The 27,571-nt window shown below is 55.1% G+C and overlaps 1 protein-coding gene across 5 annotated transcripts; it reads right to left on the minus strand.

Moving 5' to 3' along the window:
- Positions 1-6,657: 6,657 nt before the first annotated feature.
- Positions 6,658-27,322, minus strand: PNPLA6 (patatin-like phospholipase domain containing 6). 5 transcript variants are annotated; one of them, XM_012641443.1, is made up of 34 exons: positions 27,298-27,322; positions 27,060-27,128; positions 26,631-26,718; positions 26,408-26,490; positions 26,136-26,233; positions 24,208-24,348; positions 23,959-24,118; positions 23,517-23,597; positions 23,184-23,312; positions 22,774-22,854; positions 22,530-22,692; positions 22,122-22,205; positions 21,693-21,802; positions 21,406-21,573; positions 21,237-21,314; positions 16,373-16,578; positions 15,980-16,111; positions 15,773-15,896; positions 15,215-15,328; positions 14,907-14,982; positions 13,127-13,267; positions 12,855-12,918; positions 12,409-12,577; positions 12,055-12,237; positions 11,758-11,876; positions 11,271-11,427; positions 10,790-10,906; positions 10,632-10,701; positions 10,071-10,187; positions 8,568-8,869; positions 7,620-7,736; positions 7,270-7,366; positions 7,053-7,162; positions 6,658-6,932 (listed from the first exon to the last, which is right to left on the minus strand). In XM_012641443.1, the coding sequence occupies exons 2-34, from the start codon at positions 27,084-27,086 to the stop codon at positions 6,858-6,860; spliced, it is 3,981 nt and encodes a 1,326-aa protein (XP_012496897.1). In that variant the 5' UTR covers positions 27,087-27,128; positions 27,298-27,322; the 3' UTR covers positions 6,658-6,857. The 5 variants fall into 5 exon arrangements, with proteins under 5 accessions (XP_012496897.1, XP_012496895.1, XP_012496894.1 ...); XM_012641441.1 differs by having other exon boundaries at positions 13,127-13,270; XM_012641440.1 differs by lacking the exons at positions 27,060-27,128; positions 27,298-27,322 and having other exon boundaries at positions 26,631-26,943.
- Between the last annotated feature and the right edge of the window lie 249 nt (positions 27,323-27,571).

The following is a 27,571-nucleotide window of genomic DNA, read 5'->3' on the forward strand; positions in this document are numbered from 1 at the left end:
CTCCCGAGTAGCTGGGACTACAGGCACGCCCCACCATGCCCGGCTAATTCTTGTATTTTTTTTGTAGAAATGAGATCTCGCTACGTAGCCCAGGCTTGTGTCCAACTCCTGGCCTCAAGCGATCCTCCACCTCGGCCTCCAAGGGTGCTGGGATAACAGGCGTGAGTCACCACGCCCAGCCAGGAGTCATGTTTTAAACCAATACTTAACTGCTTAACAACAAGATATTTTCTAGGGCTTTAAAAATTATCAAAATAATATAATCTCATTGTTAAACACTAGAACAATAGAAAAGTAGAAACCTAGAAGACATTTCCCCCTCAAACTCTCACTGTGACACTTCCTCCCAACAGGTAAACATTTATCAGCTATTTGAAATATACTTTCAGGGTGTTCTATGCATGTACGTGCTTGTGTATCATTAATGTTCTTGGCTTCTTTTTCCAAGGAGCAATATAGCTCGTGAGTTTTCCATGTCAGCAGATAGAGGTCTGTCTCGTTCTTGTTAATATCTGCAGAGCATTCCCATAGCATGCCGTGCCCTAATTTGTTAAACTATACCTCTATTGTCAGTCATCGAGACTGTTTTCCAATTTTCACTTTTACGAGCAACAGCCTCACTGCAAAAAAATGCTGTGATAAACACACCCCTTTACGCATGTACATTTGTGGAGGATCAATTGTTGGATGAAGATCAGCTGGGTCAAAGGTTATTGTGCTTTCAATTTTTTGTTTGGTGACTGTCGAATTCCCTTCCCAAAAAGGTTCATTAATTTACACTTTCCCTGCCTAACAGCAGGGCAAAGCTTATTATTCAACCAATTCTCAGCAAGACTCGATGTGTTCATATTTTCAGCATTTGTCAAATTAAGGAGTAAAAACTTCCAGGTGTGGTGGTGGTGTCTGTAGTCCCAGATACTCGGGAGGCTGAGGCAGGAGGACCACTCGAGTCCAAGAGTTCCAGGCTGCAGTGAGCTATGACTATGCCACTGCACTCCAGCCTGGGTGACAGAGTGAGACCCCTGTTATATTAAAAAAAAAAAAAAAAAGAGTGAAAACAAAAATTTCTCTGATTCCTAGTAAGGTTGAGTGTGCTGTTGCTGCTGTTTGTTGTTTGCTATAAATATTTCTAGCCTGTTTACTTAATCTGGGTATCAACACAGACTCTATAAAGAGGTATAATGATGTAGGGATTAGAAGGAAGCTGGCTTGATTCAAGCTTGAAGGTTTCCCTGCTGTGTGACTTTGGGAAAGTCACTTAGCCTCTCTGTGTCTCTGTTTCTCATTTGTAAAATGAAGCTAAGAGTAGTACCTATCTCATATGGCTGGGGATTAAATTATTTGATACATATAAACCACCCAGAACAGTGCCTGGTATACCATAGGCACTCAATAAACATTAACAATGCTCGAGCTTCTCCCTAATTTATGTTACAAATGTTTCCTTCCGGGCTGTTGTTCCGGTCGTCTCCTGTCTTTGTTCAGCGTGTTTTCATGTCATTGCATTTTTGTCCCTCTGTTCTTTCATGGCACTGAGTTTCAATAAAAACAAAACTAGGACATTTAAATTGGATACGAAATAAGAAATTGGACTCTGGGAATAGAGTGGGGAGTATTAGCAACGTTCACGTCTGGGTGGTACAATTCTCACGACTTATTTTCCTTTTTTTACGCTCTGTGCTTTCCAAATGTTCTAGTGAACATATATTTCCAAATGCACACACATTGCCTTTATGTTTATGTTGCATTTGGGTTTTTTAAAAATTTGTTTTAAGCACACAGGTAATAATTTTATAAGGAGAAAAATACCCTCTCCTCCTCTGCAATAAATGTCGTTTATTCTAAAGGACAAAAAAGCAAGAAGTTAGTGGGCCCACTACACACTTAAGTCTCCCAGAGTCAGTACCACGCTTGGGACCAAAAGTACCCAAACGCCGCTGCAGGATCGCCCCCTGGTGGCAGAAAATAAGATGCCGGTTTGGGAAGGGTTGTGTGTGGTGTCTGTTTTGTTTTATTTAAATCACAAAGCGGCCCTTTGAGTCATGGACTATAATTAGGTAGAATACCCAAGTGACAAATCTGAGTCTAGGGGAAGTGAAGCCCGGGGTCATCTTAGCTGGCAAGGGACAGAACCACTCCATCTGTGCAAGCCCAGCTTCATGTTTGTATTTAATCACCGTGTTTTCTGCTCCCAAACGTTACCTGCCATGTCTGCGATCGAATACACACACCACGCAATTCACCCATGGAGCGTGTACAAGTCAGTGGTTTCCAGTATATTCACAGTTATACAACCATCGCCATGATCAAGTCCAGAAATTTCCATCGCCCCCAAAAGAAACCCCATCCCCATTAGCAGTCACTCCCCACTCCCCCGCCCCCAGCCCCAACAATCACTAATCTACTTTCTATCTCTAGGGTTTGCCTGGTCTAGATATTTCATAGAAATGGAATCATACGATATATGATCTTTTGTGTCTGATTTCTTTCACTGAGCATCATTTTTGCAAGGTTCTACCACGTGGTAGCATGTGTTGGTGCTTCCTTTTTCATGGCCAACTAATATTCCATTGAGTGGATGGATATACCACAGTTGGATATCCATTCATCCACCGATGGGCATTTGAGTCGTTTCCACTTTGGGACTATGGTGAATCATGATGCTGAACTTTTGCGTGCAGGGTTTTGTTGGACATATGTTCTCATTTCTCTTGGGTAGTTACCTAGGAGTGGTACTGCTGGGTCATATGGCAACTCTATGAATGGCAGATGATTTAATGGCACCTCCCAGATGAATCTCTGACTCCACACCTCCCCACCATCTCCTGTGGGTTGCAGGACAAGTCCCCTGACCCTGAACCCAAGGCCTCACTGGAATCAGACAGAAGTAGCCTGGACAGCCCCAAAACCTCCAGTTGAGGCCCAGCTCCAACTCTGTTAGTCACAAATGACGTTCACCAAATATTTCCAACACACATGGTAGGGATGGTCTTTCCTGCCCCCTTATGGTTGGGTAGGGCCATGCGACTTGTTCCGGCCAATTGAGCAGTGAGCAGAAATGTATCATTTCCTGGCCAGAGTATTTAATTGCAGGTAGGAGACCCTCCGGAGATTTCTTTTCTTGCCTAGAGTGACCTGAAACATTCCAGAGAATGGCTGCTTCACCAACTGGGTTGTGGAGTATGGTGCCCGGGCTAAAATCCCTGGATGACCTGCAATAGACATGTAGTAGGAGTGAGAAATTACTTTTGTATTGTTTTAAGCACCCAAGACTTTGGGGTCATTTGTTACAGCAGCATCATCTAACTTATCCTGGCTGATACAGCAAACCATTGAATGACTTTAACACCAAAAATGTGTTGTCTCACAGCTCTGGGGGCTGGAAGTCCAAGGTCAAGGTGTCAACAAGGTTGGTTCCTTTGGATGGCTATGAGGAAGAATCTGTTTCAGGTCCCTGCCATAACTTCAGTCCTTCCTGGGCTTCTAGATGGTATGCCCCCCACCCTGGCCACCGTCTTTACCTCATCTTCCTTCTCTGTGTGTCTGTCTCTGTGTCTAAGTTTACCCCTTTCTGGCTGGGCACCATGGCTCACACCTGTCATCCCAGCACTTTCAGAGGCCAAGGTGAGAGGATCACCTGAGGCCAGGAGTTTGAGACCAGCCTGGACAACATAGCAAGATCCCATCTCAAAAAAAAATAGAAAAATTAGCTGGGCGTGGTGGTGTGCACCTGTAGTCCCAGCTACTCAGTAGGCCGGGGTGGGAGGATCACATGAGCCCAGGAGTTTGAGGCTGCAGTGAGCTATGATGATGCCACTGCACTCCAGCCTGGGCAACCGAGTGAGATCCTGTCTCAAAAAAAAAAAAAAAATCCCCCTTTCTATACAGACACGGTTCTATTGGAATAGGATCCACCCTAATGATCTCATTTTAACTTAGTGACCTCTTTAAAGACCCCATCTCCAAACACAGCCACATTCTGAGGTACCTGGGGGTAGAACTTCAACATATGAATTTGGTGGGTGGGCAAAATTCAGCCCACACAGGCTTCATTCCAACTGCAGGTGCCAGGGGTCCTAGCGTGCCGAGGGGTAGCGAGAGAAGGCAGGGAAGGTTGATATGAGCTTCAGTAAACGAAGACACCTAAAGCACCTTAGTGGGAGGCTCTAGTGACCAAGGGGTTCCTGCTAGATCCATGCTGGACGTCCCTCCTGAGGGTCCAGGGCTGCCCCAGAACTGCAGCCTCGAGTAGAAACCTGAGCCAATCTGGTTGCTGGGAAAATAGCACAAGGGGGTGGATAAGCTTGTGCTCGTTCCATCTCTTAACAACTGTGTACCTGAACCCCCTTTCTGAGCTTCGCTTTTCTATTCTATCAAATGGAATAATACTACTTTCTCCATAAAGCTGTTATGAAAATCCGAAGAGAGAATACGCATGCGTCAGCCCAAGATGTATGGCAATCGCTCTGTAAATCAATTGTTATTGTTATTGTTGGTGGTGGGTTTTTTGTGGGTTTGTTTTTTTTTTTTTTTTTTTGAGACAGGTTCTCCCTCTGTTGCCCGGAGTGCAGTGGCATCATCATAGCTCACTGCAGCCTCCGACTCCTGGGCTCAAGCGATCCTCCCGTCTCAGCCTCCTGAGTAGCTGGGACTATAGGTGTGGACCACTATGCTTGGTTAGCTTTTCCCCATTTCTTGTAGAGATGGGGTCTCACTATGCATCCCAGTCTGGTTGCAAATTCCTGCCCTCAAATGACCCTCCTGCTTCGGCCTCCCAGAGGGCTGGGATTACAGGCATGAGCCACCGCGCCCGGCCTTGGTGAAGTGCTTTAAAGGCAAGGACACAGGCAGTGGGGACGGGGAAGCTACTTTACACAGTGGCTTCAGACAGTCTCAAGAGGTGACATTTGAGGACAGACTTATCCAGCTCCACGGAGGGTAGCTCCTGTTGCAAGGCCTTCAAGCCAGGAAACCGATGGAGAATTTGGGGAACAGAACGAAGGCTGGTGCAACTGGAGCTGCGTGAGAGGGTGGAGTGGGAGCCAGTTAGGATGGAGACGCCAACAGGTGACAAATCCTCGGCTGAACTTCCAGCTTAATGTGCTCCTGGCCTCCCCAACCCGGAGGTCTGGAAGGGGCAGGATGTTGGGGGGTTGGAGGGAGAGGCAGAGAAGGGGGCTTTGGTAGCACCTCGGACAGCGCCAGCACTGTCTGTGGTGCTGACAGCCCAGGGGACCAGATGTGAAACCACACAGCTGCTGCGGAAAGGAGTCTGGCGGTTCCTGAATTCATCGTAGAATTACCGTATGGCCCACCAACCCCGCTCCTGGGCACATGCGCAAAGGGACTGAAGCCAGGGACCCAAACAGATACTTGCGTGTCAGTGTTCACAGCAGCACGATTCGCACACGTGGAAGGAGGCAACCCGTCTCCGTGGACGGCCGAGTGGATCAGCACGTGCTCCATCCACACACTGGAATATTACTCAGCCATAAAAAGGAAAATTCTGACACGGGCTGCGACCTGGATAGACCTTGAGGACATCATGCTCCGTGAAATAAGCCAGTTACAAAAGGACAAATCCCGTGTGATTCCACTCATAGGAGGTCCCTAGAGTTTCAGACCCACAGAGACAGGAAGTAGGATGGTGGGTGCCAGGGGCTGGGGACAGGGATGCGGAGTGAGTGTTTCGTGGGGATGGAGTTTCAGTTTGGGGAGATGAGAAAGTTCTGGAGGAGGGCAGTGATGGTTGCACAGCAATGCGACTGTGCTTAATGCCACTAAGCTGTCCACTTAAAAGTGGTTAAAATGGTAAATTTTGTTATGTTTATTTTACAACTAAAACACATACACATCACTAAAAAAAAAATCTTCCAAGGCTCCCCGCTGCCCTCGAGGCAGTCCTTGGCCATGGCTGCTGCATTCTGGGTCCAGCACGCGGCAGGGGGCACTGACTGGGAGCCTCCAGGTGCCCGGGCCCAGCCAGTCCCACAAGCATAACTCTTGGTGAGACACATACGGCCATCATTCCCTGCTTCATGGGTGAACGAAGTGACTGAGGCTCAGAGAGCTTAAGAAACTTGTTCGTGGCCACCTGCAAGAGGCCAGGCTGGGATTTCACCCCAGGCAGGCTGGCTGCACGGTCTAAGCTCTGAGCCAACAGCCAGAACAGCAAATGGGGACGGCAGGGCCCGGCTGATTCTGCTGAGCACACAGTAGGGGCAATGCCTGGGGGAAAGTTCTTGAGCCTCGTGCGTGTGTACATGTGTTTTGGGGGTGGGGATCTTGTCCCTTAGGAAGCAGAATCAGTGGCGCACGCAGTAGGAACTTACAGCAAACATGGGGCACCTGCGCACAGTAGGACTACCCCAGGGGCAGAGGCTGTGGAAAGATGAGGCTGCCACAACCGGCCCCAGAACCACCTCTGTGGGCCCCTGGGGGGTGGCATGTGGTGTTCAGAGGCCTTGCGGCCTGGAGCCAGCACTGAGTGGGACCACAGGTGAACTCCAGAATGGCACTCCCATGGGGGGGGCGTGCTCAAGGCCATTTCAGACCCCAGCTCCAGCCACCCTGAGCACAGGAGGTAGGGCCCTCCACCCAAAGATGACACGAGGCCACTTCTGAGAGGTGATAGTTTACTGGGGGGGAGGAGTGACTGTCAAAAGTCATCAGTGCAGTGCTGCCCTCCTCCTCTGGGGCAGGCCAGTCCAGTGTGTGGTCCCTGGGCTCAGAGGGCTAAGGGGGACCCAGAGGGCCATGGGCGTAGCAGCAGGAGGAGGCAGAGTGAGCTGCCCCCACGGGGCCTACCCCCCGCCCAGTGCAGGGGCAGGGGGCAGGGGACCCCCCTGGCAAGGCCCTCAGGTGTCTGAGGCTGGGCTGGGAGGCTCCTGGGGCAGACCACGCCGGTGCCGGAGAACCGACTTCTCCTCCTCCTGTGGAGACAGGCCACACACGCATGTCACCCAGCACGGGAAGCGTCACTGCACCCGCACACCCGCCCCACAAGGTCTCAGACACAGCCTTGAAGGGGGGCCTGGGCTGCCCACTCTCACCATCTCGGAGGCGGTGCTGGGGCTCGCGCCCTCGGGGGAGCCCCCTTCGTCCCTGGAGCAGTCGGGTCCCGCGTCCTCCTCGTACTCCGTCAGGCAATCCGATTCCTCCCCTGGAATCGGGGGCGGGGCACGGATGGGGGGATCGGGCTGGTCTGACACATCCAGCCACGCCCCACCCTCCTGGGGGTGTCCCTCGGGGTCCCCTCAGCCCCCTCACCATCAGCGCAGCCGTCGGAGACATAGGTTGTGGGGGGCTCGATCCGGGACACGATCTCTGCCAAGTCGGTGAAGCCAGAGCTTGGGAAGGCAAGTACCTATGGGGCGGCATTGGTGAGGCTCCTTGGGGGTCCACAGGGTACTGGGGTGTCTGGGGGGGCCTGGTGGCATCTTGCGGGCTCAGAGAGGATCCTGGGTGCAGGGGACTCTGGAGTCAGTGGATGTCTGAGGGGCTCAGTGAAACCCAGGAATGTGTGGGGGCAGCTGAGGTTTGTGGGAGACCCCGAAGGGGCTGGAATTCTGGATCTCTGGGGTCAGAGGGTCCCCGATGCAGGAGTATCACAGGCTTACGTCTGCACGGCGGCTCTCATTAAGGTCCGTAGACCGCCGGTCCGTGAGCATTTTCTCAATGACATCACCCCGGCTCCAGCCTCCAAACACGGCCTTCCCATATTGGTAGCCCACATCCTGCAGAAAGAGATGGGCTGGGGGCCATGCCTGCAACCCCCTCTGCTTAGCCCCACACTGTCTGCCCCTCCTCTCATCCTCCAAATGCCTGACACTCTGGGAGAGCTAGTGTTTGAGATTAAATCTATTTTAGAGTCAGCCACACACATACGGCACACTTGCCCATACTTTCCCTATCTGTGCCCCTGCCAGACATTACCAATCAATCTCCACATCCTTTCCCACTCAGCTCCATGCAGGGTGATGGGTACCAAACAACACAAGGTGGTAGTGTGCCAGCTTGTTTAGAGTTTTGCTAATATGCAGCACGTCTGTGGATACTGACCTATCCCACGCCCACAGCAAATATCACTAATTCATCATGACACACTCTCTTAGTAACTCCAGAAAGAACACCAGACATTTTTTGCTCAGACTCAGGGCTTCTGGACAGCAGCTACTGATCAATTTCAGTCGGCATGGGCTATGACACATTTTTCAGGGTCAGTGGCACAAGACATATACACTGATACATTCCTATCCTGGACCTGTGGCAGACATTACTAATTGATCATGGCTCTCATTCCCACCAATGCAGAAATGGCATTAGAAATTGCTACATAGTGCTTCAGGCAGTACAGTTGGCACATAACCAAACTTAGCTCATGGGTAGCACATGCACAACCACATCCTCGCCACACCCACTGCAGACATCACTAATTGATCACAGATCTGTTTCCCACGGATTCCAGGTGGAGCCCTAGGATCCTTCCCCTCACACTGCTCTGGGCTTTAAGTCATAAAGCTCTGCGGGCCCACCATGCAGGCACCATGCCACTCCCTCCCACTCACATAGATCTGGTCGAACTTCCCGAAGTCCATGGTCTTGAAGCAGTCGATGGGCGGGCGCAGGTACTCGCAGTAGGAGCTGGACTTAACGACCTCCAGCTGCCGCACGCAGGACACATAGGCCAGCCGGGACTGGATCTCAGCCATGTCTGGAACCTTCACCTTGTCTGCCCAGGGGTTTAGCCGCTTCCACAGCAGCCACCAGCCGGACAGGCTGTCCCCATAGGTGCTGAGGTCTGTCTCGTCCTGGCTCCCCACGTCGATGGCCAGGACCGTCTTGGCGCCCATGCTGCGGGCGATGTCCGCTGTGGAGCCGGGGGGTCAGCAGGCTGCCCCCCCGACAGGGCCCAGGGTGGGGATGTTCAACCCAATCCCATAAACACCATTGTGCAAATGATCACGCAAAAAAAACAACAAAAAAAACCATACATGCAAAGGACAGGCTGTCATGCAAATAGTATGGAAATAAATGCAAATGAAGTCAAGGGAGCAGGGTGATGCCCCAGTGATGAGGGTGGTGTCTCTGGGAGGGTCCCCTACAAGACAGTGCCCTGTAGCCAGGCCCAGCCCAAGAAGACACCCGAATCTCCAGCAGTCTTGGCACTTGTATCCCTCAAGAGCTCGTTGGTGTCTCTGAGTCCACACGCCCACGCACGTGCGTGTGTCTGTGTGTGCCTGCCAGCCTGAGTCCCTTCCGTCGTAGACCCCATGGGAGGCCGTGTGTCTGCGAGCACGTATATCTCTGGGTTTGTCTGCATCTCTGCAGACAAGCCTGGGCCTGTCTGTGTTCGTTACAGACCACATGTACCTAGGTCAATGCCCGTACACGTTTCCTTGTGTGTCCAAGACATAGTTTGCCTACCCCTGGCCCAGAGGACCGTGAGCACGTGTGCAGCTGGTGTACGTGTCCACGTGAATACGAACGATTCTGGGGCCTGAAATTTTAAGTTACATACCTGCCTGCCTATCACCTGTGCACGTAAAGGCGGAGGCATGCCTTAACTCGGTCACGCACACAGGCCTCCCGTCCTATCTGTACGTGCACACACCTGCGTGTTTGAGGAGACATGCTGGACGGGTGTGGACAGACTGGCGTGTGTGGACAAATGCCCTGTGTCATCAACACACACGTTCATCTGTGTGCAAGTGTCCGTGTGTGTCTACCTGCCCCTGGAGCAGCTGAGAGAACGTGTGTGCGTGAGTACCTGGTGTGCGTGCACGAAGTGTCCCGTTCAATCTACGTGTTCCTTAGTGTGTGTCCCTTGTACCTGTGCACATGCTCCTCCTGTGTGTGCAGCCACTGTGTCTCACAGCATGTGAGCAGGTGGATATACTTTTTGACCGCACACATCGTGCGCGTGAGCGTGTGTGATGTGCGTGTATACCCCTGCATGGGTGGCTTGAGTGTGTGTTCTCCTGCGAGCGCATCTGCGTGTACCTGCCTGCTCATGTGTTTGCGTGCGCGAATCTGGGCAGGTGCGTGGGACAGCGTGGGCAGCCACTTGCCTGGCAGGTTGTTGATGTAGCCGCCGTCCATGAGGAGGTGCCCGTCCTTTGGGTCGCATAGTGGGGGCAGGTAGCCCGAGAGCGTCATGCTGGCACGCACATACCGCCACAGGGAACCTGCCCGGTGGGACACACAGACACAGACACGCACAGACACACTCAGACACGCTCGGAGGCCCGGCCAGCCCGGTGGGCTCGCTGACCTGGCACGTTGTTAACGTAGCACCCGTCCACCAGTAGGTGCCCGTCCTTGGGGTCGCAGAGCGGGGGCAGATAGGGGCAGTAGGAGGCGCTGGCCCGGACATAACGCCACACACAGCCTGTGGGGACGGCGTGAGGGTGAGGCCCCCGACAAGACTCCTGGCTCCCCACCCCCGAGCACAGACATACCTGGGGCCTCTGGGGCATTAGTGGGTGATGGTTAGTGGTCAGCGATCGGGCCAAGGTGGACGGTCACTTGTGTTAACAATGTCCCAGAAGCTCAGCTGCCCTCCCTGAAGCTTCCCCCCCTTCCCCACGTGGCCTCAGCGGTTGGGTACAGAGCTGGGTGGCGACACCCACCATCTTTGTGGACACGCATGGCCGAGGCCGTGATGTCTGTGGTCACGTTGAAATACGGCAGCCACAGGTCCTAAGGGGACAAGGACCAAGGTGGGGGAGGAGTGTGGACTCCTGTGGGCAGGGGTGGGGCAGGTGTGGGGGCAGGGAGGTGGGCGCACCTCAATCTGCTTATCCTGGAAGACGCGGTGGATGCCGCGGTTAAAGGCTGAGCCGGTGAACATGGAGGTGACGGGGTATGTGAGATCCAACACGGGCTCCATGACCGAAGTCATTCTCTAGGGACAAGAGAGCCAGCTAGGGTCACAGAGTCATGGGGGGGTCACAGAGGGATCACTGATCAGGGGTGGGCAAGGAGCATCTACAGATGGTGATGTGGTCACCCAAAGCCACTGCCAAGAGGGTCACTAAGGGCCCTAGTTGCTCTAGCTGGGGGCTGGGGGTTAGGGTTGCTAGCCAGGAGGTCGCACAGGCATCGTCCAAGATCCCTAGTGCATATCTTAAAGATCTAGGCAGGCAGGTTCACAGATTAAACCAGGAAGGATCACCACGAGCTCAGAGGCCCCCTGGATCCAGGTGATGGTGGAGTCACAGGTTTCAGGGTGCTCCTGGGGTGCCGCCATCCCTCCCGGCAACACACACCTTGGCCCACTCCCGGGCCCGCTGCTTGGTGCGGCTGGCGCTGCGCTCCTCTGCGTACAGGGCCCCAATGAACGAGCCGATGGACGTGCCGCCCACCAGGTCCACGGGGACCCCTGCCTCCTCTAATGCCTTCAGCACCCCAATATGCGAGCAGCCCCTGCGGGGAAAAGGGGACCCAGTGTTCCTCTAGGAATCTGCTCGACCCCACACCCATGAGCTCCCCTTCTCCCAACCTCCATGCAGCCAAGGAACTAGATGCCAGCCCCAGCCCATAGCGTCTTTCCCCGGGAGTAAGCTCCACCCCTTGGACGCCTAGGCCCAGCCCTGAAGGATGCCCCGCCCCTGCCAGAGCTGGCCCCGCCCCATGGGAAGGTCTGTCTGAAGGAGTAAGCTCCATCCCTTGGACACCCAGGCCCTGACCCACAGGACGCACACGCCCGGCCGTCCAACAAGCCCCGCCCCTGCCAGAGCTGGCCCCGCCCCTCACCTGGCCCCGCCCCCGCCCAGCACCAGGGCGATAGTGTTCCCTGTGAGCACCCTCGCCAAGCGGGAGAAGTCGCTGTGCCGGTCGGCGCGCCTGGAGAAGACCTTCTCATAGAGCTCGTGCTGGGATGGAGGGGAAGAAGGTCACGACCCAAGAGAATGAGGGGATGGGGCGGGCCCTAGGGGAACCCCCAGCTTTTCCAGGCCCTGTCCCACTCCCCACGCCACGCCCCTGGCAGCCACAGCCCCACAATTGGGGGTCGGTCCTCCCCAGGGCCCCTCTCCAAGCCGCGCCCCTCACCAGCTTGGCCGGGCTGCGGCGCGAGAAGAGGCGGCGCGGGCAGCGTAGGTGCAGGTGGCCAGAGCACCAGCTGCGCATGTTGAGCCACTCCACGGTGCGCGTGGGGCCCGGGCCCTCCTCACGGTGCAGCAGGACCAGCTGCTTGAGGGCACGCACGGCCGTGTTTTCCAGCATCTGCTCCAGCTGCGGAAGATGCAGAGGGGACAGATGTCACCGGTCTCCCCACCGCTACCTGGCCAGGCTTAGGTCCCTGGTCGCCTACCCCCACGGTGGGGATGCACATGGCCTGGTGTAGGCACGGGAGGGCAAAGAACAGGATCCTGGGGATGGTGTCACTGCGCAGGGCCTCCGGACCTGGCCGAGAGTGGGCTCCTGGTCACCCAGGCCCACGATGAGTATGCAGTCGGCCTGGCGCAGGCAGCGCACGGTCCAGGGCGTCAGGGATGCGTCCGTTTGGTACAACACGATGCGGTGCGCGTCCTCCTGCTGGGCCAGCCACCCTGACAGCCGGAACTCTTGGATGCTGGGGTGGGACGGGAAAGTGTCATCCTGGGGCCATGTGAAGCCCTGTGTCCCCAGAGACCACACAGCTCCATTATTGGGAGGAGGTTAGACACCCAGGCCCCCACAATGGAAGTCTGTGCCTTAGCGGGGCAGATTCATCCCCCTCCCTTGATCTAAGAGTAGGACAAATGTTCCTTGGCTTGAAACCTAGAAATTGAACCCTGAACTGAAAGAATCTGAGGTTCTCCAAGCCCGCCCCTTACACCCCCTGCTCCCCTTGGGACACCAACACACACCTATCCAGCGCCGAGGCCCCCAGGCGTGCCCGGATGATGTCACTGTTGAGGAGGAGCGTGGGTCCTAGGAGTAGATGAGGCATGGAGGTTGGGAACACGGTTGATAGGGCTGGGAGCCCCTCCCAGAAGATAATACCCATCACCCCACTCCTGTGGCCCTGGCCTACCCCTCCGCACTAACCCACCCAGCCATATCCACTTATTGACCAAAGCCCTGGCCAGCCCCAGTGACCAATGGCCAGCCCTCACCCACGCCCCTTTCCGCCACTGACCGATGGCTTGCAAAGCGTGCTGCAGCTCCAGGGTGAAGGCCACCATGGGCACCTCAGCACACACGGGCAGGATTGCCACCGTTGCCAGGTTGCTGGCGGGGTTGGTGAGTTCCGAGTGTGGTGGGACACCCAGCCCCGAGCCTGCTGAAACCCCAATGGATGAGATTTGCTGTGCAACCCTGTATCTGGAGAGGTGAACACCCTCCTCCAAAATCCCTCCCCCTCTTTCCCCAGACCTCAGCCCCTGGCTGCCCCAAGACGTCACGCTGCCATACTGAAGGCCACGACCTAGTCCTGCACATACAGCCCCACCCACTGTCCCCTCTGCTGTTAAAATCTGGTGGTCCAACCTCCACTTTGGGCCCCAATCTCCTCAGTGGGCTCCATCACACAATTCTACAACCACTCAGGTTCACTGTGCTTACACAGACCAACCAGCTGGTACACCTGCCCCATTCTGATCTTGGTTTCTCTTTCCAAGAGAGGGGTCTGAACACAAAACTAGGTGGACATAAATATATGCTTGACTCACTTGGTGCTTCCTAGCTTCTCTGCTAATAGCTTAGACCAAGCTGTCAACCCCCATCTCTTGCCCGACTTCCTGTTGCTCCTAGCTGATCCGATCCCCCTCCCCTAAGCTCAAATGCCTTTCTGTGGCCCCCAGCCCCTATGTGGCTTGCCCCTGCCCCATTTCTCCCCCTCAATCACTTTCCCCCTCCCAGTGCTTCAAAACCACCCAACCCCGTGTGCAACGCCTTTGTAATTCTCTTCAGAGTCTGGCCCCATCTCAATTGTCAATTTCAGCTCATTGTCTTCAGAAAAGCCTCTCCCTCTGCTAGTCACGCTCTATCAATGACCCTCTTTTATTTTCTTCACAGTACTTATCGGCTTCTGCCATTGTGCTTTTTATTTTTTACTTTTTTTTGTTTCCATAGAGATTGTCAAAAATTGCCAACGCTGACTATATGTCAGATCGTCATGGCAGAGTATGGGGGAAAGCATTCAGTTAGCAATAATCATGCCTCGGATAAACCTCATTGTCTACGACACCGACACTGCGCGAAGCTTGACATTGTGCTGTTTCTCTGTATTTTTAAACTGATGTCTTCCGTACCCCCACTGCCCCGCCCCCACCCCGGGAATCCAGGTGTCAGGGCCAACAGGGCAGAAGCCCCTGGGGAAAAGAGGACCACCAAGGTTGCCGGGCTGGCCCAGAATGGGGTCGCCACAGTGTAGAGCTCCAGGCCTACATTTCAGCACACCCTGGGGCAGGGGTGGGGCAGGGGTGCACTGCCCGGACTGTCCTAGTTCACAGAAACCACAAGCTGGGAGGGGCACTACACCTCCCAGCCTGTCAGTAACTTCAGAAGCCCATTCCCGACGTGCCCAGAGTCCTAAACGCACTCCATGGATTCCATTTGCCGTCACATTCTGACCTGGGACTCCCTTTCCCAAGACGTTCAGGACGAGGACATCCCCAGCAAGCGCTGACACCCGGGCCAAACCCGCTACTTAAGGCACCGCCCCCCAGCACGACTGAGTCCATTAACAAGCACGCCGGGGTCTAGGACTCCGTTTCCCAACATGCACTGGAACCCGAACTCCACCTCCCAGCATGCACTGGACCACGGTTCCCACTTCCGGCTTCAAACCCGCCCAGCATGATTTATACGCCGAACTCCATTTCCCAGGATGCCTTCGGGTATGGGGCTTCCCCTCCCAGCATGCTCTGGGCACTGGACTACAGCCCCCAACATGCCCCGGGCCGAGGGGCTCTCACCTGGGAAGGGTCCTTGCAGCTGCTGCAAATTCCCTAAAATTTTCTGGCTCAGCAGGTGGATGAGGCGGGTCACGACCTGGGGGCGTTGGAGGCCGGCAATCCAGTGAGACCGACGGAGCGACTGTGAGGGTCCCACCTTTCCCTCCTCTACCGGGGGTCCTGGGTCCCCATTACCTGGGCTCCAGCGCCAAGAGCCCCACCCCGACTCAAGGGCTCCGCCCCGCCAGAAGCCCCTCCCCTTATTTTAGACCCCACCCCCTCTTGGTCCTGCCCCCACTCCCCTCCGCCCCGCCCACATCAGGCCGCACCTGTGGGTACCGACGTTTGATGTGGCCCAAGGTGCCCTCGGGGAGCTTAGCCAGCTCCGTGTCGCGCACCGCGTGCACCGTCGTGGCTCGCGGCTGCCGGGTCAGCGCCTCCACCTGTAGGGCCCGTGTGCATGACCGGGGCTGCCCGGGCCGGGAGGGCCCGGAGAGAGTAGCGGGAGCCTGACCGTGGGTGCAGGGGGAGGGAGGAAGTACTGCCCCACCTAGGGAGTCCCCCGAAATGGAAGTGGAGGGAACCAAGCCTCACTCGCTACCTATTAGGACTCCGGAGACAAGGAGAGGACAGTGATCCACGACAGGCAGGGGTCCCCATTTCTGATGAAAAGAGGTCCAGGGGCGGTGTGGGATCAGACTCATCACCCCAAGAGGTTGCCCTCCCCCCACTTCAATCCCCACCCCACGGAAAGGACTGGAGGGAGTGGAGTGGCTGAGGTCAGAGATCGGGACCTGTGTCCGTCACTCCATTGGGTTACCCGGGATGCGTATGTTGGTGGGGGGGGGCTGGACTAAGAAGTCAGAGGTCAGTGGGTGGGCGCTTACCACTCCGATGAGGTCCCCGCGGCCGTACTCGCCCACCAGCTCCTTCTTGCCGCTGCCACGCTGAATAACACTGCGCAGCCTCCCATTGAGCACGATGTAGGTGCAGTCGGAGCGGTCGCCCTGCCTGGGGTAGGGGTGGCGGGTCAGGCAAGGTCAGGGCCTTGTCCTGGGCAGGCCTGAGCTGCGAGGTGGGAGCGGGGTCTGTACCTGTAGAGTGCACGTCCCGCCTCCACCGCTGTCCAGTCGATGGCGAAGTCCATTTGGCGCACGAAGGGCGACATCCTGGCAGCCACCGTGTGCGCCGCGCTCAGCACCACACTAGGCTGTGCGCGCATGATCCTGTGGGTGAAGAAAGGCGGCGCATGGGCTGGGGGCACCTGGAACATCCCAGGAGTGGAGAAAGTGGGTGATGACTTGGGTCTGAAACAGGAAGGACTCAAAACTGCCCTATAAGGGTGCTGGGAGGCCAGATCTGGGGGTTCCCTTCTGCCCCTCTAGGAGTGGGGTCAAAAGATCTGGTACTGGTCTCCCATGGCTGAGTGCAGTTGGGTTGGGGTCATCCGAGGGCCACCTCCATCCCAGCCCCAGGCCCAGTCGTACTCATAGAAGTCAGATTTGGAGATCCGCAGGAAGGTGCAGTCACGCTGGGCGCGCAGCGTGAAGATGAGGGGTTCGCCCGTGAGCACCGCCAGCTGCCCCACCAACTCCCCGGGCTGCGCCACGAACAGGCACACGTCCTCCGCCTTGTCGATCATGCGCTGGTACACGTGCAGGCAGCCCCAGAGCACGAAGTGCAGACTCACGTCCTGTGAGGACAGAGGCTGTGAGGACAGAGCCAGCGACAGCACCCCCACCACCCCAGCTCAGGCCAATGTGCCCCATGAGAAAGTTTAAAGGAGGAACGGTTAAGAAAAACAAAGTTGGAGGAGGGAATAAAGACTTTGGATATAAGCAGATTATGTATATGTGTATTATATATATATATGTATATGTGTATACATATATACATATACACATATACATACATATATATCCATCTATAGACTCAACCAACCTTGGATGGAAGGATTGAAAATATTCAGGAAAAAAACTGCTTCTGTACACAACATGTACAGACCTTTTTTGGCATTATTTCCTAAACAATACAGTATAATGACTATTTACATGGCATTTACATGGTATTAGGTATTATAAGTAGTCTAGAAATGATTTAAAGTGTATGGGAGGATGTGCATATGTAAATACTATGTAAATACTATGCCATTTATATGTAAATACTATGTTATTTTATATCAGGGACTTGAGCATCCATGGATTTGGGTGTTTTTGGGAGGACCTGGAACCAATGTCCTGTGGATACCAAAGGAGGACTGTTTATGTCTATTTAGCACCCAGGGCAGACATGAATAATGGATCACCAAACCCTGAGCCAAGATTCAAGCCCAGGAATTCTTTTCAACACAGCCAGCAACAGGCTGCAAAAACTGGCTCCCTAGGGGCCTGGCTGAGCTAAGATCCCCTGCTTGTGCTGGGCAACTGGACAGCCACATAGAAAAGACGGAAGTTGCATTCTGACCTTCACACCATATCAAAATGGATGAAAGACATAAATGTGAGAGCTAAAACTGTAAGCCTCTTAGAAGAAAATGTAGGGGTAAATCTTCATGACCTTGAATTTGGCAATGGATTCTTAGATACGCCACCAAAAGCACAAGCAACAAAATTAAAAAACAGATAAATTGGACTTCATCAAGATTAAGAACTTTTGTACTTCAAGAATATATAAAGAGCCTTTTGTAGTTCATAAGTGTGATGATTAGATTTCTACAGGGACGTGTGAAACGTGCCTCCCTCAAACCTGGTTACGATGTTGGCACATCACCTGTCTGATATTAAAAAAAAAAATATATATATATAAAGAATTCCTACAACTTGGCCAGGTGCAGTGACTCACACCTGTAATCCTAGCACTTTGGGAGGCCAAGGTGGGAGGATCACTTGAGGTCAGGAGTTCAAGACCAGGCTGAGCAAGAGCAAGAAAAAAACAGAAAAATCTCTACAAAATCTCTACAAAAAACAGAAAAATTAGCTGGGCGTGTTGATGAGCACCTTAGTCCCAGCTACTCAGGAGGCTGAGGAAGGAGGATCGCCTGAGCCCAGGAGTTCCAGGCTGTAGTGCGCTATGCTCTCGCCTGAGAATGGCCACTGCACTCCAACCTGGGCAACATAGTGAGACCCTGTCTCTAAAGAAAGAATAAATAAATTTAAAAAATTAAAAATGGGCAAAAGATCTGAATAGAAACTTCACCAAAGAAGATATACAAATGGCCAATAAGCACATGGAAAGATGCTCAAAATGATGACATCATTAGGCAGATGCAAATCAAAACCACAATGAGATGCCACCTCACACCCTCTCAGATGGCTAGAATCAGTGTTAAGAGAGTAGAGAAATGAATCCTCATACACTGCTGTTGGGAAAACTGGCAAAACAAACAGTCCTCAAAAAGTTAAAAATAGCGTTGCCCTATACCCAGCAAATCGACTTCTAGGTCTATACCCAAGAGAAATAAAAACATACATCCGCGGAGAAACTTGTATGTAAATGTTCACAGCAGCATAATTCACAACAGCCAAAATGTAGAAACAACTTGAATATCCATCAAGAGATGAATAAATGTGTTCTATCCATACAGTGGAATATTATTTAGCCATAAAGGAACCCTGATATCACACTCAGTGAAAGAAGCCAGACACAGAAGGCTACATATTATAAGGTTCTATTTATATGAAATGCTCAGAATTAGCAAATTCCTACAGACAGAAAGTGGATTAGTGGTTGCCAGGGGCTGGGGGAGGAGGGAGGGGAGCGACTGCTAATGGGGATGGGGTCTCTTTTCAAGGTGATAGAAATGTTCTAAAATCAATTGTGGTGATGGTTGCACAACTCTGTGAATATACTAAAAACCACTGAAGTGTACACTTTAGGTGAATTGTGTGGTATGTGAATTATATCTTAATAAAACTATTACCCTCCCCTCCCCCCCAAAAAAATTATTCCACTCAAGGCCCACTGACTTCCTTTTGTTTCTTAGAGATCAACATCAGGTTTCTTATCACCACAGGACATTTGCACAAGCTGTTCCCTCTGCCTATAATGGCCTTTCCTCCTGCCTGCACCCAGTTCATTGCCTCCCCAATACTTCCTCCTTAGCTGAGGTCATGTCCTTAGAGATGCCACCCTGTCTAAGCCAGGCATTGTAGTGCTAAGAGCAACTCCTTCATAGCACAAAGCACTTATGATTTTACAAGGATTCGTAAAGTCCTTTGAGCCATGCCTGTCAGAACACTGTAGGCTTCGGAAGGGCAGGGACCACCAAGGGTTCTTCTTGGCTTTTGTCCGGCAGGCAGCACAGGGTCTGGGATGGGGCAGACGCTCAGGGCAGACCTCTCTAATTAGCATGACCGGCCAGCCACCTCCCTGTGCCACCGCTTTATAAGGAACTGAAACTGCCCAGAGACGGGGAGATTCCTTCCCTGTCACTATACCAACCTGTCTGGCATCTGCCACAGCTCCACCCACCAAAACACTGCAGGGACCCCCAGGTGGGGTACAGCTCTGGGAGACAGACGTACATGCACACATGCTAGAACCTTCTCAGACAGAATTTCCAGACCATGTTTGGGACATTCATGGGGCATGGAAATGACTATTATTAGGCTGCCACTTGTCATCAGATTGGGAAGCATGTTTCTTTTTCTTTTTCTTTTTTTTTTTTAGAGATAGTTTCTCACTATGTTGCCCAGGCTGGTCTCAAACTCCTGGGCTCAAGTGATCCTCCCGCCTCAGCCTCCTGAGTAGCTGGGACAACAGGCATGAGCCACTGCACCCAGCCCAGGAAGCATGTTTCTTTACTGCAGGACTTCTCAGAGCCTTGAATATACCAACGATATTTCCTGAGAGCGCCCAAAGAGGGCTAAAACAGCATCTCCCAACCTGCTTGACCACAGATCCCTTGTTTGTAATACAGCTGTTCCGTGAAACACACTTGAGGAAATGTTTGTATAAAGCATGGTTTCTTAACCTTGGCGCTACCGATAATTTGGACTAGATGATTCTGTCATGCTGCCCTGTACATTTGAGCATCCTAGGCCTCTACCGACTAAATGCCAGTGGCACCCTCCAACGTTGTGACAATCAAAAATGTCTCAGCATTGTCAAATGTCCCCGGGGGCAGGGGGTTTGCAAAATCACCCGATTGAGAACCACTGGTATGAAGTTTCGCAGACAGGCACGGCAGGGCGGCTGTCCCTAATGAAGTCCTGTTGACCCCAAGAAGGTTCGAGGGGCTGCAGGCCAGCCTGGTCCATTGACAGGCCAGGGCTGGGTTGAGCCCGGCTGAAGCTTTTCAATAAGCAGGGCCCAGGGGCCGCTCCCGACAGGAGCCACAGTGTGACCACACTTCCTCGGCCTGTCCCCCAAGTTCTAAGAACAGCAGGCGAAAGCCTCACTCGACTTCCTCTCCAGAAAGGAGCCCACCCCTGCCATGAGGAGCTCGAGGGGACAGCAGAATGGCAGGATCAAGTGACAGCAACAGGTGAGATCACACCTCCTGCCCCACCCCCAGCCCTGGCTTCTCTCCCCTGAGCCTGGGGCAGTGCTGGGGTCTCAGTGCCTACATCACTGGCTCCAATGTCACCCCACGCCCCCGCCACCATGAGCTGCTGCTAAACTTCCTCCCCAGGGCCTATCACCCTTGCAACCTTACGCATCTCCAAACTGAGTCCTTCCTCTTATCACACCCATTCCACAGATGAGGAAGCTGAGAACCTTCTAGATTATTCACCCAAGGTCACATGGGGAGTCGAGGCAGAGTCTGGGTTTCAACACCGCCCCCACCCCCATGCTTCCTGATCTTGAGCTGGTGGCTGCGTCGCTAACTCTCAGTGGGCCTCAGTTTCCCCATATGGACGATGGAGGAGTTGGTGGGATACACTTTGCTACACCTCCTGGGGGCTGCCAGGAAGCACCCAAACCCTGCCCTAGGGGCTGCTTCATGGCCTCTGGGTCCAGATGCCGATTCGTACCCATTTATTGAGGCCCTATCCTGATGCCGGCCAGGATTAGAAGCAGATACAATGTCAGGGTACACTGTAGGGTCGGAAGGGCAGAAGACAGAGGTTACAGGCAGCGCCAGGGCAGGCAGGAGAGATCTAGGAGTTGGGGCCCTGGAATCCTGGAGTAAATGGAGGAGAGGGTTGACAGGGCCAGAGGACATGGGGTGGGGGACAGGAAGGAGAGGATCTTAGGATCCAAGGGTTCGAGGCTGGAAATCATACAGCCAGAGGTCTATGCATATGGAGGAAGGTGTCAGCCATAGAGTCAAAGGTCAGGGATGAGAGGTCAGAGAGAGAGAGAGCATGATCTCAGGTTGTATAGTTAGAGGTCAGGGGTCAGCCTCACCTGGTCCCCCTGGCGGGCAATGATGGTGCCGGCTTTGGCGTGGTGCAGCAAGACTCGGCTGTTCAGGAGGGAGGGGTCCTGCAGAGGGTGGCGGGTGGGGGTTGAGATGGTCCCAGCCAGGCCTCCCATCCCCGACTCTGTTCCCCAGCCCCTTCCGCCAGCCGCCCACCTCAATCCTCATCAGCTTGGCCAGCTCCCGCTTCGCCGCCTCGAAGATGCTGCTGGTCTGGCGGCCCTGGTAGGGCCCGAAGGGGCAGCCCCCGGTGGCCGACTCGTCCTCGCAGTAGCTGTACTCGCAGGCGCCCGCCGGCTGCTCGCGAGGCTCCTGCGTGGGCGTCTGCACGGGGCAGGCCCGTGAGTTCCCGCTGCTCCCTCCGGGCCGCCCTGCTCAGGGGACCCCCACCACTGGCCAGGCCAGATCCAGGCCAGCGTCTGGGCAGGGGACCAGGGCCTTACCCGAGCAGGGGCTGCCTGGGGGCCCCCGGAGGCCTCTTCTTGCAGTGACACGGAGATGCGACCACGCTCATACGCCATATCAAAGTCAGAGCGGGGGCCACCCTGCAACCCTGCAGGTGGGCAGAGGAGTTAACAAAAGGAATAAAGATGAGAGCGACTGCAGCTGTGGTCTGAGACCAGCTGCTACCTAAGAGCCAGAGGCTGCAGCTGTGGCAGACATGACTAACCGATGCCTGCACTCTCTTTCTGAATCTTTCTCAAAACAAGTGGGAGAGCAGCATCTCAATGCACACCCCCAACAAAGGACCCAAGAAGTACTGGCAGTACTCCCGTCTTGCAGATAAGAAAAAATCAAGATGGGCACGCAGCAGCTCCTGGATTCAAACTCAGAAGCTTGAAGGCCCTCCCTTCAGACCCAGAGCTCCAAACCTGAGATGTCCACTGGCATGGAGATGCAACGGCTCAGCAGAGGGGCCGAGGGGGCTTCCAGGGACGTGGGCTTCACAGGGTCCCCTGGGGGAGACACGTGTTCAGGCTCCTGTCCCTCAGAGCTGCCAGGTCTAGAGCTAGGATTAGTGTGGGGAGCTAAGGAGTCCCTGGGGGACCAGGGGACTAGCAAAAGCTATTGCAATGGGTCTTGGGGGCTAAGGCCAGGGACTCCCCGGGACCAGACAGGAGTCAGGCCTGGGCACCCTGCCGCGGGGTCCCTGAGGGGCTGGGCAGGGCCAGGCTGAGTCTCCGCAGAACTAAGAAAGGGATTAGGGGACTGAAGCACGGCTTCCTTGGAGATTGGGCTGGGCTGGCATGGGGGGGCCAGGCAGGGGTCACTTCCAGTACCTGTTGGTCCAGGCAGTGGGGCCCCGGTGGGGTCAGGTGGTCGACCGGGGGTCTCCCTCGGCTCCTCTGTAGCTGAGGTGCCAACCACCCGCTTGGAGCCCCGCACAGGGCTGGTGCGGGTTGGGAGGCCGGGGCTGGGGAACAGGCGCAGGGGCTGGATCTCCTGGGGGCAGAGAGGAGCTTGTGGCATGTCCCCGGAGTCCCATCTTGTCCTCCCCAGTTCCTGTGCTCACCCCCAACTCACGTGGCTGAAGAGTTCATTGGTGAGACCCAGGTAGTTGTGAAGCGCCAGGAAGGTAACTCGCTGCAGCCTCACCATGATGATCTGCGGGGTGCAAGGGGCGTGGCCATGGGATGGGGTGGGGCCATCAGACAGGGTGGAGCCACAAGATGGGGTGGGGCCATCAGACAGGGTGGAGCCACAAGATGGGGTGGGGCCATAAGATGGGCGGGGCATAGGAAGGGGCATGGCCAGGAGAAACCCCAACTTGGGTTAATGAGCAGAGGCAGTGAATAGGGGAGTGTGGGCAGCTGAAGTCTGGCTGCTCAGGGCCGATAAGCACAACTGCAGGGACCCAGCCCACTGCTGCCTGCAATGGGTGGGGGCGAGGGAGGGGCCCCTGGATGGTGGAGGGAGACAGAAAGCCCACTGACCTGCACAACCCGCACCAAGCTCTCTGGGTACTTGGTGAAGACTGCGGAGAAGGCCTCTACTGGCAGCCGCAGCACCGTGGAATCACGGGCCGCACGGGCAGACACGGTCCGCTGGGGATGCTGGTGACCCTGGGGGAGGGGTGGGGGCATCAGGAGAGACAAGGGCAGGACTGCAAGTCCCCTCACTGCTCCCCTAATGCTTCCCCTCCTGTTGGAGACCACTGGCAGCATCAGGGATGAATCAGAGATTGTGGCCCTAGGGACCTTCTCCAGTCCAGTCCATCGGGTGAGTCCTCATGCCCCAGCCCCCCAGCCCACGGGTTGGTCACTCACAGTGATGACATCCAGGATGCTCAGGAGGCTGTTGACACTGTCCCCGGGGACCACTTCCTTCACTACACACTCCTTCCCGTCCTAAGACACGGGACCAATTACCAGGGCTGGCCTAGTCCTGGTGACCGCCCTCCTGTCCTCTGACCATGTCACTGGTCCTCAGCCTCACCCACTCCAATGACCACTGATGCTTTCCCATCCCTGCGCCCACCAAGCCTCCCGACCAGCAGCCACCCCCCGTCCTTCACTAACAGTGACCGCTGAGCAACTTTGTAGACCACCCCAAACGCCCCCGGTCATCCATTCCCCTGACTCCTGAGTACACGTCCCCAAAGACCCCCAGCCCTACTGCCCAACAGCAGGGCTGTCCCCAGGGATGCTGTCCTGCTGACCATCCCCACTGCCCATCTCCCCACAGTGGCCCCTGGGGCTGTCCACTCACGGGACCCGGCAGGCAGAGTTCCAGCAGCCCGTCCTGCACCACGTAGATGCTGGCATCCGGCTGACCCGGCCGGAAAACGTAGTCACCCTGGCTGAGTCGCTGGAAGACCATGTGGCGGCAGAGCTCCAGGAAGAGCGGCTTTTCAAAGTGGCCCAGAACCCTGGTGGATGGGCAGTGGGGGAGCAATGCAGGAGGTCAGGGGGGACCCCAGCTCCGTGGACCCCCCACACCTGCACCCCTGACACTGACCGGACATTCTTGAGCATGTAGAGGACCTCGGAGGGCAGGTGGGAGTTGGCCAGGTCACCCTCTGTCAGGTCAGCCTCCAGTACCGCGGGTGGGGGCTCCTTTCGCTGCAGCGTGGGAGCCTCTTTCTGGATGCGCAAGATCCTGGTGGGAGGAGGGGGGGACAGGGAGGGGGTTCAGGGAAACCTGAGACCCCCACACAGCCCTTCCCCCTGTTCACATACAGCAAACTCTAGCCTGCTGGCCAAATCAGGCCCGCCACCTATTTTTGTAAATATAGTTTTATTGGCTCACGGCTACATTCATTCATTCCCATATCATCTGTAGCTGTTTTCATGCTATGTTGGCAGAATTGTAGAGTTGCAACAGAGGCTGCACGTGACATGCAAAGCCTAAAACGTTTACTATCTGGCCCTGTATGGAAAAAATTTATGACCTCGCTCAAAAAGTCCTGAGATTGCCCCTCCACTAGTCAGAGGCCCCTGAGATGGACCCTTTGGTTAGGGAGACCCCTGATGTAGTTTCTAAGATAAAGGCAGACCCCAGAAATAGTACCACTGCTTGTCACGGGAGCCCCAGAACAGCCCTCCCAGGAATCACTGACTAGGTTCCCAAGAAAACCTCCCTAATGTGGGTGTGCCTTAGAGGTAGCTTCTGCTACATGAGAAGACCTCAGATAGAGCCTCTCTGTTCTTCGTAAAGATTCCTGAGATAGCCCTTCCTCTCAGGTCTCAGAGAACCTTGAGACAGTCTCTCTAAGGCTGCAGAGTTCCCTGAGACAGCCCTCATTACATGTAGAGAATCCAGATGCACCCGCTCTGCTGATCATGGGCCTGGGTGAGCCCTTCTTGACAGGTCACCGTGACTGCTGAGACAGCCCCTCCACTGGCACGAGACTCTGAGCTAGCCCTGACAGTGTGAGCAGACCCCGAGTTAAACCCAGTGATACAGAAGACTCCAGATATAATGCCTCTTCTGATCAGCAAGATCTTGGGCTAGCCCTTCCCCAGGTCACAGAGAGTTCTGAGATAGTTCTCTGACAGTCATGAACACAACAGGGAGGTTCCTCAGGGGTGTTCAGACACTGCAGACAGCCCCTGTGATGTAGATAAACCTGAGATACAGACCCTCAACTGATGTTGGGGAAGCTAGAGAGGGCTCTTCTACTCAAGTCACAGGAAGTCCTGCCAAAGCATGACTGTTGTTCATAGAGTATCTTGTAATGACCTTGAGATAGACCTTCAGATAGACCCCAGGATACAAGGAGATTCCAGAGCCAGCTCCCAACCTACAAAGATCCCTGGGAGTGTCCTTCTCACAGACCTGAGATAGCCCCTTGCTGCTGAGAGGGACACTGGAGATGTCCTTCCCGTGTTTCTAGTGTAAGAAGGTTCTTGAGATAGCTCTAGGGGAAACCCCTGAGACAGCCCTCTCAGTGTGGGAAGAATTCCAAGGTCAGTGACAGAGAGAAGAAGCTTTCTGATGTAGAGAGATAACTCCTGGAGAAGACAGGCTGGAGATAGCCCCTCCAGAAGGTCACAGAAATACCTGAGATAACACCAGCGAGGCACCTGGAATAAACCGTCTCATGTTGGGAGACCTAGAAAATAACCTAGACAGAGATCCCAGATATACACCCCCTAAATATATGGCCAGCCCATTGAGATACTGGCTGAGAAACAAATAGCTCAGAAATACCCTGCAGAGGGAAACATGCCTGAGATAGCCCTCAGGGGACAGAGGCCTTAGAGATGGCCTGTTTGGTGTGCAAAAGCTCCGAGACAGCCCCTCAGAGGACAGCCCTGAGGTGTCCCTCTGATGTGGGAAGGCTCCTAAGAGAGTCTGTGGGGTCCAAACTTTGGTGTGGGTTGATCCCACAAAAAGGCCCCTGAGATAGCCCCCAGCACCAGGTAATCCCAGCACAGCCTTACTTCTTGGCAATGTTGAGCATCTTAAGTTTCTTCTTCATGCGTGGCCGAGAAGTGGTGGAGACAGAGGCATCCACCAGGGAGGAAGTGGATTGTGACACCTGGGAGAATGAAGGAGAAGGGTCAGTTGGCAATTCAGACCCTGGAGGGAGCGGGGACCAGATTCAGGGGCCCTTCATCAAGGAGGGGGTGGTGGTGTACACTAAGAAATGTAAATAGGAAAGGGGCGGGGTCTCTATGTGCTCAGCGCGGACCCCAGGAGGTCCTGGACTCACCTTCCGCATAATCTTCCGGCCATAGAAAAGCACTTTGTCCCTCTTCCGGAACCGATACCGGGGGCCCTCCGGGGCAGGAGTTTCTGGGGAGAGGTGGGGAGAGGGGCACTCCGAGCTCTGCGCAGACTCCACGCCGCAAATCCCCATCTCTACCGCCTTGGAGACCCCGGCCATTTCGTCTCCCCACCCCACAGCCTCCCGAGAGGGCCCTCCGGATCCTCACTCGGCACTCGCAGCCTCCGCACCACCAGGAGAATGAGCACGGCGGTGACCAGCACCGCCACTCCTGCCCCGATCATCACGCCCAGCACCTGTGGGACGAACGGCACTGGCTGTGCACCGCACGCCCGTCCCGCCGAGACCTCCCCGAGGGCCGGGACGTCCCGGGCCCCATCCCTCTCCGTCACCTTCGCCCCCGAGGAGTTCGTAGCCAGCCCGGTCCTCGGTGTCCCCATCTGCAGAATGGGCCAGCGTGGCTCCCTCCCCGGGGGCGCTACTCTACCCCTGTGGGTCGGTAGCCCGCAATGCACGCCGGGAAACGTAGTTCCGCCCGAACAGACGCAGCCTTGTTCTCTCGAGACCGCGACAGTGAGCGCTGAGCATGCCGGGAGTTGTAGTCGCCGCCACGGCACCGCACCACCCCTCCCCTTACCATTCCTGTTTGCAGCGGGGCCTCCATCGGCTGCTTCAGGCGGGGCGGCAGATCTGGTAGCCCGGAGTCCTGGGGAATCAAGGAGCGGAAGGAACCCGTGCAAGTCGCCAATCTGGGCCCGCCCCCACCCAGCGCAAGGCCCGCCCCCGGAGAACTGTGGCCTGGGCAGCTTCTCCACCTGCCAGGGCAGCAGCTGGAGGGTCTCTGTGGGACGGAGGGATGGGGCAAATTGACCTACCGGCCCTGTCCAGGGGCTGAGATGTGTCCCCGGCTCCCCGCCTGACTCCCTTCGCCTACGCAGAGGGTCGACCAGACGTAGTTCCGCCCATCCAGCCCCACCCTGAGGCCAAAGGGTAGCCAACCTGGCACCCACTGTGAGCAGCCCGAAGGCAGGTCCCCCGCAAGGCGCGGCCCCCTCCGGCTGGTGGCCCCCTCCCCGGCCTCTGTCCTCTGCGGGATTGATCAATCCTGACCAACTGACCCCCTAGGCCACACCCCCTACCCCCTGCGAA

The sequence above is a fragment of the Propithecus coquereli genome, unplaced genomic scaffold, assembly GCF_000956105.1.
Source record: "Propithecus coquereli isolate 6110/MARCELLA unplaced genomic scaffold, Pcoq_1.0 Scaffold164, whole genome shotgun sequence".
NCBI lineage: Eukaryota > Metazoa > Chordata > Mammalia > Primates > Indriidae > Propithecus > Propithecus coquereli.

Excerpts from the sequence above, each read along its gene's own strand:
- PNPLA6 (XM_012641439.1), bottom strand. The coding sequence starts at position 26,862 with ATGGGGACACCGAGGACCGGGCTGGCTACGAACTCCTCGGGGGCGAAG. Across the intron at positions 22,693-22,773 it reads CCAATGAACTCTTCAGCCAC|GAGATCCAGCCCCTGCGCCT; the intron begins GTGAGTTGGGGG and ends CTCTGCCCCCAG. Across the intron at positions 10,702-10,789 it reads TCCAGGATAAGCAGATTGAG|GACCTGTGGCTGCCGTATTT; the intron begins GTGCGCCCACCT and ends TTGTCCCCTTAG.